A 13,084-nucleotide genomic window follows, 5' to 3' on the forward strand; every position below is an offset into this window, starting at 1 on the left:
CTTATATTTATATACTTTTTGCTTTGATTTTAGTAATATAGTTTAAGTGTTTAGTTTTTATGTGTAAATAAAATATATTGCGATTTTGTTTTTGTTTTTGTTTTCGGTTTTTGTTTGCAAAGTTACTTGTCGTGTACACTTATGTTGCCAGTTAGTCCCTAAAGATGTGTTTCTTCATAATACTCGTAATGTGTCGTCCGTCAACTTCAACATTCCGATAAGTTTAGGTATAATTGTATAAATATCTGTATAATTTATTTTTTCATTTATTTAACATTTCACGTGTTTTGAAGTTTTTATTTATATTTGCGTTGGGCGAGTTTTTGGTTTTTGGTTTTTTTTTTTTTAAATATATTTATTAAATATTCTTGTATTGTTTTGTGATTTCTTAATTGTAATACATTGGTGTGTAGGTGGAGGCGGGCTCAATAAGGATCAAAATTTTTCAATTCAAAATACCTTTTTTGTGTTAAATACTTAGACTCCTTGTGCCAGGCTTTCCTTAGGAAATGTCAGCATCGACTGATCCATTGGCTGAGACGATAAGATGAATGGGGAGGTAAGCATCTGTAAGGGACTGAAAGGCAAGATAAAGTCGTAGAAAATATACAAATGCCTTCTAATGGATATAAAATGTTGAGGGTTAGATCTGAAAACGAAAGTTGTATATACAAAAAAAAAAAAAAAAAAAAACTAAGCAACGCTGTTGGTTCGAAATCGAAAATCACCAATTTTTTATCACCTGACTGATTCTGAAGCTCGCGCAGCTCTGTTTGTTGACTAAATGACAATCCAGAGTATTGTTTACGAGCGCGCGGAAGCATTTTGCCGAGATTATACGCGAAAAAAGAAAATCAGTAATGGATTTCGTTCGAAAATCACAACCAGCGATTTTTCGTGAGCTCGAGCACCTTAAAGTTTTTTGTTTATCGCACCACTACTCATTACTGGTAGCATCGCGAAACGTCATGGAGGTGGTCATCAAAAAACTGCAACGTCACGTGAAATAGTTTAAAAAGTGAAGAAGCGACTTGAGCGAAGTCCCCGACGAAATGCCAATAAAATGGCGATAGAACTGAAAATATCTGACCGTAGCATCCGACGCATACTGAAAAATGATCTCAAAGATCAAGCCTTACAAGATGCAAAAGGCGCATGATCTCACACCAAAGTAGCAACAAGACTTGAGACTTGAGAGAGCGAAGGAGGCGCTTCGCTTGGCCGAAATCGTTCAATTCCCGATCATTATGTTTTCTGATGAGACATTTTTTCAAATGGAGCAATTCGTAAAATCCCAAAACGATAGGGTTCATACGAGAATTTGAGTCATTGATTGACCATTGGTTTGGGCCGCTTTTACCGCAGATGGGCGCTCTCCAATTGTTTTCATCGAACCTGGCGTCAAGGTAAAAGCGTGGACAGACAAACATTTCGGTGGCAGACCATGGACGATTTAACAGGACTCGGCACCGTCTCACAAAGCTTGAGTGAACCAAGAATGGCTAAAAAGCAACGTTCCGAACTTCATAATGTCCACTTAATAGCTCTCAATTTCACCAGACGTGCATCCAATGGATTATTCTCATTGGGCCATTTTGGTGAGCAGGGTCCGAACTAAAAGATTGATCAGTCTCGAGGCGCTAAAAAAAGCTATTGTCCGCGAGTGGGCCAAACCACCTGCAAGTCACATTCGGGCAGCTTGCAATTCGCAAAGGGCGCAAACCACCTATTAATCTTCAACTCTGAGCGGCAAACTTAAGGATTCTAAAGTCAGGTCTCACATCAGGCTCATGGGATTAATGCATTTAGGCTTCTTATAATGCTATGTTGTAACTTCGTCGCTGCGCTGAAGCAATTAGACTATTATTTCAGGTAAAAATATTCGAATACTATGTAAATAATTTTTAATTCATATATTCATTCTAAAAAAAAAGAAGCAATTTTTTAATATAAATGATCGGATGTTTATTTCATTATAAAGAGGAAGGTATGCCGTTAATAGTGGAAAATAACATCAGGCAAATGACCACCACGACCACGCTTACAGGAAAATATCCTTTTCATGAAATTTTCCATAACCGATTTGCAAAGTGGCTGCCCTATGTCCTCGATAGCCTCACGAATTCCATCCTTGAGGTCTTAAATCGACCCTGGGGTGTGGGCGTAGACCTTCTCTTTCACGTGGCCCCAAAAAAAAAAAGTCACAAGGTGTTAAATCACAAGATCTCGGAGCCCAATTGTGATCACGTCTTCGAGAGATAAGACGGTTCGGAAACTTTTTCCGTAAAAGATCAATGGTTTCGTTGCTTGTGTGGCACGTAGCACCGTCTTGTTGAAAATAAACGTTGTCCAGATCAATACCATCCTATTCCGGCCATAAAAAATCGTTAATCATCTCTCGATAGCACAATCCATTCACCAATAGCACCTGTTATTGGAAAATTCTTTACAACGTGGCGCAAAATAATCAGCCTATCATTGCATTATATCCGGCGCATGTGTAGATTACATCACAGTCTGCTGTGACCAGTAATATCAGATTGAAATTCATAGGCTTTTCCCAATAATTTTTGGCGAATGCTGCTCCTTGTCTTGGACTTATCATTGATGTTGCTTTCCTTGAGCTTCGAATCACCAGGAATATTTTCAGGTTAAAATGTACCATCCATTCTTTTTCAACCCATCCATAGGTATTAGTTAAAAAGTCAGGTCTAAGTAATCGCACTAGTCGCATGGGAATTAAGTGCGATTTGTAATTAGTGATTTTCTTGGTATTGTGATTTTTTCGCAAGAATTATATAAATAAGTTACTTATAAGTAATTACTGCCGAAATTAAATGTAACTTTTACAAATACCCATGCAAGCTCATACATAAATACTTACTCAGCGAACCTGGCCGCTGTGGCTGCTGCAATTGGATTTCGTACCGCATGCAAAGCCTGCGAGTTTTTAGCTCTGGCCAGCAAAGTCATTACAGTGCGTTTAGTTGGATTCATGCTAGAGCGTGGCACACCCAAAAGTGGCCGTTTGCGTGCCAGTCCACCTGCTACAAAAACGACAGAAAGGGAAACAACAGCAGTTCCACAATCAAATTACTTGTCACACCGCTCTCAATTCACCACAACTCACCAATATTAATCGCCTTGACACTGCGCAATGCCGGATGCAGCAGCGCGCCGGTGGGCGGATCCAACAAGCCCAACGTTGCTGCCATGGGCGTTTCAGCCTCCGTGGGTAATGGTATGCCGGCGGCAGTGTTGGACTGTTGCGCCGCCGATGTGTGTAAATCGGCCACTGTAGGCACACCTGCCGCAGTCACTGTAGGCTTTAACATGTTACCAATACTGGCTGCGGTCAATTGGTGTTGTAGTGCAACTGTCATTGCAGCTGGATGCACTAGTGGGAAGGAATTCACTTTAATTGCCAAATTATTGTGGTTTATCGCTCAGCAAAATTATATCGTAAATGTAAATGAGAATTAGTAATGCGTTGACTTACTTGTAGTTGCTGCGCTGCTGGCATTTGATTTCTGACATAGGCCACCGTCAGTACCGGTTGGCAAGAGATTGGTGTGGTGATGGGACGCTAATGCTACTGCGGTAGTAGGGCCTCGTGTTGATGGCGGCGGTTGGTGTAGTAAATGATGCAAATTGCGTTGTTGCTGTTGGTGTTGTTGTTGTTGTTGTTGTTGATGCTGGAGATGTTGCTGCTCACTGCTCAGACTCACCTGCTGTGCATCAGCTTTTTCGAGCGTATTACATTCCATGCCGTTAGGCTCCATCTCCAGCTTCTCATCATTCGATGTATCCATATCGGTGACACCACCGCGATTGGGACTATGCTGATCATCGGTGTAGGTTAGCGATGACGAGGAACTCAGCGCTTGCATCTCCCACATCTGTTCCTGTCGTATGTCGTCGTGATAGTCCTAAAATGTGTGCAGAGAAATTGTATTAAAAACGGATAGTTGGGGAATAATAGTGAAGTGCAATTTGATTAAATGTAAAAAATATTATAAAATAAAATAAAATAAAATAAATAAAAAAATAATACAATTAAATAAAATAAACTACAAAAAAAAAAAACAACAACAAATAAATAAATAAAACCAAACAAAATACAGTTAAGTAATAAATGTAGTAAAAAATAAATCAAATACATTTTAATGAAATGAGTTTAAATCAAATATAACGAAAAATACTAAATAAAATTAAATTAATTCAAAAAATGTCAATAAAATAGAATAAAGTAAAATAAAATGCAATAAAAAAGAAACGAAGTATAAAAAATTAAATAAAATATATTTTATTAAAATAATTTAAATAATATATTTACTTTCATAAAAAATGTAAATGAAATATATTTAGTAAAAAATTTTAAATAAAATAAACTAAAACAAAATAAAATAAAAATTAAAAAATAAAAGTAGTAAAAACTTAAATAAAATATATTTTAATAAAATACATCATCAAATACATCGAAAAAAAAACTAAATAAAATAAAATTAATCTAACGAAATGTAAATAAAATAAAATAAAATAAAATACAATAAACAAAAAACAAAATAAAAAAGTACAGTAATAAAAGTAGGGAAAAATTGAATAAAACATATTTTAATAAAAAAATTAATATTGCACAAAAAAGTTTAAATAAAATAAAATAAACCGAAACAAAATACAATAAAAAATAAAATAAAGTAATAAAAGTAGTAAACAATTAAATGAAATGAATTTAAATAAAATGCAAAAAAAAAAAACAAATCAAATAACATGAATAGAAAAACGTGTAAATAAAATCAAATGAAAAAGAATTAAAGTAAAGAAAAGGTAAAGTAGTAAAAAAATAAACAAAATATATTTAAATTAAAAAAAGTTTAATAAAATAATATAAACTAAAACAAAACACAATAAAAATCAAAATGAAGTAATAAAAGTAGTAAAAAATTAAATAAAATATAATTTAATAAAATAAATTTTAATAAATTAAATTAATTTAAAATAAAACACAAAAAAATATATATTTTTTAAAGTAGCAAAAGTAGGAAAAAATTTAATAACAAATATATTATATTTTAATAGGTATATATAAATAAAACAAAGTAATAGTTATAAAAGTAGTAAAAAATTAAAAGTTTATTAAACTAAAGTAAAATAAAATATAAACAAAATTAACCAAATAAAATAAAATAAAGTAATAAAAGTATATAGAAATTAGATAAAATATAATTTTGTAAAATAAATCCAAATAAAATGAAACAAAATTAAATTATAATTTTAATAAATATTAAACTTATAAAAAATATTTTCAAAACAAAAAACTTAATTAGGCATAACTGAAAATTAAAGTTAAGATCATTTGCATTTGAATGCATATAAATTCAATTAAATATACTTTTAGAAGAATTTTAAATAAAAGCACCTTTTATAAAAATTACATATAGGAAATTTTATCTTTCACCCATTCCGGTTTTGTGGAAAAATCAAATTAATAAAAAAAAAATGCTTTGAACACTTGGCAAGCCTAATAAAAAAAGCCGAAAATTTGTTTTAGATATGTTTTTATGCCACAAGTGGCTCACATTAAAGAAATTATTACATGCAATATTTTATAAATGCATGTGAATATGGCCGATTCTAGCTCGAGAAAAAAACGACTGGCGCACTTTGGTAAACTCGGCCAAAATCGTGTAAGTGGTTCTCGCGTCAATCAAGTAGAAGAAGTTATGAATATGGCCGATTCTGACAGAAGCTTAAGCGCAAAATTACATTACGGTATGGTGAAAATTGATCGACTAGAATGACAAAAGGCTCGAGATGTTCTAATTTTTATATTTTCCGTTCAACAAGGTTCTTAGAAATTTGCCTATACAAATTTTAAAGATTTACTTATGTATATATATAACTTCTAATACAGAAACCTGGTACTATAGCTGATCAATTTCGGGCAACTATTGAAGGTTTGCCATGCAGTTTGAGTTTTCTGCTCATATACTTACTTTTCTGATTATACTTTTTTTATCTTTATGGCAGTGCTTGTATAAGGGCGGCGCACATACAGGTATTTGAAAGATCTACGGGGTCAAAAGTCCATTTAACAAAACAATAAATACATTTACAAAAATGACTTCCTGAGGTACCTGACCCTTCCGAGAACAAAAGCCAGCCCCTCCCGCGCACCCTACAAGCATTTGACATACGATAACGGCAGTCGGAATTCGATTGTATCACCTCGTGTACGTTATCTGTTCTCGGCACTATTGCAAAACCCAAACTTTAAAAGTGAAATTTTATGTTTTTGTGTTCAACATTGGAGTAAAGAGTTATGGATTCTGAAGCATCAGGATAGTAATGAATGAAATCAATTAGAATCTTTATAATTTTCAAGTATTAAAGTTAACTTTTCAACCCTATAAGTACACACCTTCTCAAACTACTTTTTTTTTCTTAAAATAATATTTGTTAGTCAATAAGTAATACTATCGAGATAGATCCGGTTAAGATTCGATTGTAATTGTTTAGTATGTATCTTGTTTTGACAATTCATCAAAGAATTTGATCCGGATAAGTCCGGATAAACGGTATTTTAGTACTTTGAATGTTGTTGGTAAAATTTTATGAAAAAGGTCTTTTCCATTACAAGGGATTAAGCGAAATATTTATTTGTTGTAGGTTCAATGGGAACATCGGGAATGAGGATTGTGACTAGAAAAAACTTGTTTGACCTCATGAACAATGAAAATTTACCCAACATAGAGGCAAGGCTAAATTTCTTGAAAGATCAGTTTATGTCTATTAAAGGATTCTCTGACAATCAAATTGAGACGTTGAAAAGCAATTTTGCACATTTCAAAGGATTTCAACAATTTGGATAAAACAATAGATGTTAATTTCGAGGCTATTCAATTCGGCCTTTCGGTACTACATGCCAGGAAAAGAATATTTGAGAGCATTCTCCATCTGGCTTATAAGTTGCTAGTAAAAAAATGTAGAGCAAGAAAAACAGAAACTGAAAAAAGCCTCGAGAAAGAGAGAAAACAAGAGATCCAGGACAGGTTTCGCCAAGAAACGGGATTGTTAATAGATATGCCAAAGGCGAATTTCGGTAATACCAATGACGGTAACACAAGCCGAAGATTTTTCGAGAATCCTCAATTAGCATCCGATATAACAGACATCAGCTACGAATTAATATATGGACTGTTAAGTTATTCTAGAAACAATTTCTAGTGGTCATAAAATTAATCCTGAAAAATATGATATTTATGCAACAGAAACTGCTCGATTATATGTGGATCTTTATCCGTGGCATCCCATGACACCAACAATGCACAAAATACTTATTCATGGAGCTGTTATAATAAAGAGTGCTTTGTTACCAATTGGCCAGCTCTCTGAAGAGGCTGCAGAAGCCCGAAATAAGCATTTCCGCTCTTACCGGCTAGATTTTGCCCGAAAATTTACTAGAGAAAATTGCAACAGGAATATTTTTAACCGCCTCCTTTTAAGTTCGGACCCCTTAATGAGTTCTAGGAGGCAAATAAAAAGAAGAAAGTCCCAAATCATTTCTGCCAGAAACATTGGAAATGCTCATGCCTGCCGATCCAAACCTAGAATTTTCTTCACGTAGCGATGAAGAAAATCTAGATAATACCATATGATTGGATGCTTTTTTAATTGCTTATATTTTTTTATGTTTGATCTTGTAAATCTTTCTTCATTCTCATATTATATTGTATTGCATTCAAAAATGTTTTAAGTTCATTATTTTAGTTGGTTTTATTCAGAAACATCCATTAGCACACGTTAAACCCAAAAAATACTTTTGGCCCCTTAGATTGTTCAAATACCCCTATGTGCGGCGGCCGCCGTAGCCGAATGGGTTGGTGTATTTGGCTTCGAGTGTATTTGTGTCATGAAAAAGCTCCTCATAAAAATATCTGCCGTTTGCAGTCGGCTTAAAGTTGTGGGTTCCTCCATTTGTGGAACAACATCAAGACGCACACCACAAATCACAAATAGGAGGAGGAGCTCGGCCAAACAGCCAAAAAGGGTGTACGCGCCAATTATATATATATATATTGTATAAGGGCAACGCTCAAAGAATTGGCTTTAACAGTATAGAATCGATTTTACGAAAAGTTATCTTAACATGCAGATTTTGATGTTGTTGGTGTATGTGTGCTCTTATTATACTCACCGGCACCAAAAACCTCCTCACTTCGGCCAGCGCGTACGCTATGCGTGCGTGCGCTTCTGCTGGTGCTGCAAACGTTGAAATCTCTACATGCAGATCTTCGAATAGATGTGCATAACGACTGTCACCACTGGCGCGCAATTCTTCCTCCTTTTTGCGATCGCGCATCGACCCGCGACCTAACACCGCCATTTTGCACATTGTCTCCTCCTGTAAACGTTTCATGGAGTTGCCTTTTGGGCCCAGTAGTTTACCAACGAAATTGAACTGAAAACAAATTTAACGAATAGAATTTATTTAGTAGATATTTTAGTAGATTCTTAGTAGGAGTTAAAAAAAGAAGAATCAAAGAAAGCAATTGATTTCTAGGATCGCTTGTCCTTTAACGTATTATGCATTACCTTTGGATGATCCCGCACTGGCACAGCCACCTTTACAGCCACTTTGACTGGTCTGTCTCGTGTTATGTCCAACATTTTTAGTTTTTCTAAACAGTTAGAGATTATAAAGAGAAAAATATATTGTGAAGCCAATTAATGCAATATTTTCGAAATATATTTTAGGCAAGCATATTAGGTGCGAGGGTTGCCTTTTTATATTTTGTGCCTTTGCAACGCCACGTGTGATGAGCTGTAATTCGATATTTTTCTCGAAAAGTTTTATATTTTTTAGCATAAATTTTCATAAAGCGTTTTTCAATAGGTGCGCTTCAACTTTTTTCTGATAGGGAGGGCGAACGACGTAATATTTTTTATTTTTCGCTTGTCATTTGTAAACTTCATTAGTATACATTTCATCATGGAACGCTACACACTTGAGCAACGATTGCAAATCGTGCAAATTTTTTATGAAAATAATCGTTCTGCTGCTGCTACTTTAAGAGCATTACGGCCATTTTACGGTCCATTTAACAAGCCATCCCGTTCGACAATCGACCGTCTAGTGAAAAAATTTGTATCTACGTTTTCGCTACATAATGTTCCGGTGCCAGTGAGAGCAAGAAGTGCACGAAGTGTTGAAAATATTGCTGCCGCCAGGGCTTCAGTTCAAGAAGACGCAAATGTGTCGCTCACACGACGTTCTCAACAATTGGGCCTTTCTGTGTCGTCATTGTGGCGAATTTTGCGAAAAGATCGTGGCCTACATCCGTACAAGATCAAGCTGACACAAGAACTGAAGCCGTTTGACCATTTGAAGCGACGTCGATTCGTAAATTGGGCTGAAGATCAACTCGAAAATGATCCAGATTTTTTCCAAAAAATCATCTTCAGTGATGAAGCTCACTTTTGGCTCAATGGCTTTGTCAACTAGCAAAATATGCGTTACTGGGCAGAAAGCAATCCACACGTGATTCATGAGGCACCGTTGCATCTCGAAAAAATCACTGTTTGGTGCGGTTTACATGCCGGCGGCGTAATTGGCCCATATTTTTTCGTTGACGAGAACGATCGCCACGTTACTGTGAAAGGAAATCGATACCGCGACATGATAAACGATTATTTTTGGCCGCAATTGAATGGTATGGACTTAGACGACATGTGGTTTCAACAGAACGCACACTGGGCCAGAAGACCCGAGTGAGTGGCCAAAAATAAAAATTTTCGACTTTATTTAAACAGGAAATTTATAACATCATCTTATTTTGAGTAATTTTTTACACCAAATTATGAAGTTTCATTAATTTTATCAATTCGTTTTTTTTATGTAACAGTTCAAAGTCAAAGTTTTAGTTCGATTTTTAACACTTTCAAACAATGTTTATCAATAAGTTGTTGTGAAAAATACTACTTAAGATGTTATTATCGTCCATAACTTTTCTTTATGGATATCAAAACATAATTTATAATTGAAACCATGTGCATTTATGTTGAATAAGTTTTTTTTTTAACATTTAATCAACAAAATCTGTTTTTTATTCATACATGACTTACTTTGAAAACAAAGTTCCCTGAAGTTCCCCTATCAAATGAGTTAAATTTTATGCCAAATTGTTCGTAAAGAAGTATTAAATAAGGTATATATCGCCTTTTTGCGCCTTTTCATAAACATGTCTGAAATATCGATCTTAGTGTGAGAGAAATCTCAAATAATTCTGACCCATTAATGTTTGAGCCAAAACTACCGAGGGAAAATCGAGTTTAATTCAGTGTTTGCATTTATTACTTCAGAGCAGCAGTAGTAGCCCAAATAATGCTCTGCTCTAACTATGTAGTTAAACATTGTTAGCTACAGAGTAGAGCTGATAGCGCACAAGTCAAGCTATGACTCTAACTGCGCAACAGTCAGAGTCATAGTAGAAAAATAATTGCGTCGTAGTTTTACACAGGAGCTCATAGTCACTAAAATAAAATGCGCAGTAGACCAAAAACAGAGATTGAACTTTGTCCAGAAAGATCCAGAACTGTCCAGTACCTCAGAGAGTCTTTACTGAACCATACTGGTAGTCGAATAGTGGAAATGCAAGAACAAATTTTATTGAAAATCATGGATACAAATTCTTTAACAGAAATAGAATTAATCTTAACTTGCTCTTGGGGCTTTGACGGAAGTACAGGACACTCTAGATACAAGCAATCTTTTGAAAATAGCTCAGAAGTCGACAATTTTGACGATGAAAGAATCTTTGCTACTACTCTCATCCCTTTACAATTAACATCTCAAAATGGACACATTGTTTGGTACAATCATGATTCACAATCTCCACGGTTTTGTCGACCTATTAAATTAGAATTTGTTAAAGAATCAGCAGACATTGATTTGTCCCAAAAAACTGAAATGGATGGCCAGATTAACAGCCTGCAGGTCTTAAACATTATTAATATGAGTCACAAAATTACTGTTCACTTCTCTTTACATTTGACTTTAGTTGATGGGAAGATTTTGAATATTTTAACAGGAACAAATTCATCACAATGCTGTCCAATCTGTAAGGCAACTCAAAAACAATTCAATGATCTAAAAAATATTAGTAAAAAAACAAGCGTAGTCCTTCCAGATAAAAATGCACTTCAATATAATATAGTATTAGCCCATTACATGCGTGGATTCGATTTTACGAAAGTTGTTTGCATATAGCTTACAGAATTAATATTAAGAAATGGAGGGTAAGTACGCCTCAGGATAAAAAACTTGTTGCAGATCGGAAAGCTGAAATTCAAAAAATTCTACGTGAAAAGTTGGGACTATTAGTTGATATACCAAAAGCAGGTGGTTTTGGTACAACTAACGACGGAAATTCCGCACGTAAGGCATTTCAAAATGCAGAGATTTTTGCTGAATGCTTAAAGATTGATTGTCAGTTCGTAAATAATTTGAAAATTATTTTAGTTTGCCTTTCTTGTCAGCTACCAATCAACACAGAAAAATTTGAAGAATTCTGCTTAACCACTGCAAGCTTGTATGTTACCTTGTATCCTTGGTATCCAATGCCAGCAACTCTTCATAAAATCTTGATTCATGCTGGAGAAATAATAAGACATTGCACTTTACCAGTTGGTGTATATGGATAAGAGGCATCTGAATCGAGAAACAAAGATTACAGAAACTTCAGACTCAGGCACAGTAGACAATGTGATAGGAAAACAAACTTAGAGGATCTCTTTAATCGATTACTAGATACTTCTGATTCATTACTGTCTAGTATGAACAGGTTGTCTAGAGCTAATAACAGAAGACGTTTACCACTTTCAGCAGAAGTTAAACAGTTACTTTTGTTAGATACTCAAAATATGGAAAATGATCATAGCAGTGAAACAGAGCCCGAACGCGATCATGAAATGATTACGTCTAATGACGTTCACAAACTTCTAGATGAACTTGAAGAAGAAACTTCTGATTCTGAATAAATTGAGCTTAAATGCAGATTCAAAAACTAAGTCAAATTAAAAAAAATTAAAAATTACAAAAATTACAAAAAAAAAATTGGGATACTAAATCGTACTAGAATCCTCCTCGCGGTGTATCCTGGGTGTATGAGTACAGCTAATTCTAGACGTATTTTCTTTGTTCTAAACCCCTAGATTCTGAGTTTGAAGCAAAAATACGGATTTTTTAAAATTCATGTCCGCCATTTTGGATCCGCCATTTTGAATTTTTTAATTTTGACTTCAGATTCGCATTCATAGAGTTAAAAAACTATAATAAACGTGGTTTTAATCGGTTTTATGGCCTTTTCCTAAGAAAAAAGAGTTTTGGCCACTCACTCGGGTCTTCTGGCCCAGTGTGGAACGGGGCCACAAGCCACACAGCACACGCTACAATTGATTTGTTGAAGAGTAAGTTCGATGAGCACATTATTTCCAGAAATGGACCGGTCGAATGGCCGCCGCGCTCGTGTGATTTGACGCCTCTAGACTATTTTCTTTGGGGTTATGTAAAGTCTTTGGTCTGTAGTAACAAGCCGGTGACGATTTGTGAGCTCAGAGCCAATATTGAACGCGAAATTGCTGGAATTTCGGCCGATTTATGCAAAAGAGTGGTCGAAAATTTGGTTCAACGATTGGACTTCGTAAAACGTGCACGCGGTGGTCATGCAAAAGAAGTTGAAGCGCTCTTACTGAAAAACGGTTTATAACCTTTTCTCTTACGAGCTTTATTTGTTCTTTTTCAGTCAGTTGAAAAATTAAAAAAAGATGGGAGCATTTTTTAGTGCAATTGTATTACTTTGACAAAGACACGACTGCGCATCTTTCAACGAGATCAGTTGTTCCCAATGAAATCACGAATGCTCGTATTGCAGATATTTTAAAATTTTGCGCGAGGGGGAATATTTACTGAAAGAAATTGGCTTTCAACCAATTCAGAGCCTGAGGCAGGGAACATCTAAGTTAAATAGAACCTGATGTAATAAATTTAATGGTAGTAGTGCTAGTCAATAGTGGTCAACCTCTT

At 34.9% G+C, this 13,084-nt stretch overlaps 1 protein-coding gene across 1 annotated transcript in view; it reads right to left on the reverse strand.

Annotated features, from left to right (window-relative positions):
• LOC129244793 (uncharacterized) overlaps positions 1-13,084 on the reverse strand; it is a 48,347-nt gene continuing 35,263 nt past the window's right edge. Inside the window, exons 3-8 of the mRNA XM_054882636.1 lie at positions 8,596-8,681; positions 8,198-8,461; positions 3,500-3,929; positions 3,131-3,415; positions 2,885-3,047; positions 1-577 (exon numbers count right to left, since the gene is read on the reverse strand). Coding sequence (XP_054738611.1) covers positions 478-577; positions 2,885-3,047; positions 3,131-3,415; positions 3,500-3,929; positions 8,198-8,461; positions 8,596-8,681 — 1,328 coding nt within the window. The 3' untranslated portion in view covers positions 1-477. The remainder of the gene's footprint in view (positions 578-2,884; positions 3,048-3,130; positions 3,416-3,499; positions 3,930-8,197; positions 8,462-8,595; positions 8,682-13,084) is intronic.

The sequence above is a fragment of the Anastrepha obliqua genome, chromosome 4 (assembly GCF_027943255.1).
Source record: "Anastrepha obliqua isolate idAnaObli1 chromosome 4, idAnaObli1_1.0, whole genome shotgun sequence".
Lineage (NCBI taxonomy): Eukaryota > Metazoa > Arthropoda > Insecta > Diptera > Tephritidae > Anastrepha > Anastrepha obliqua.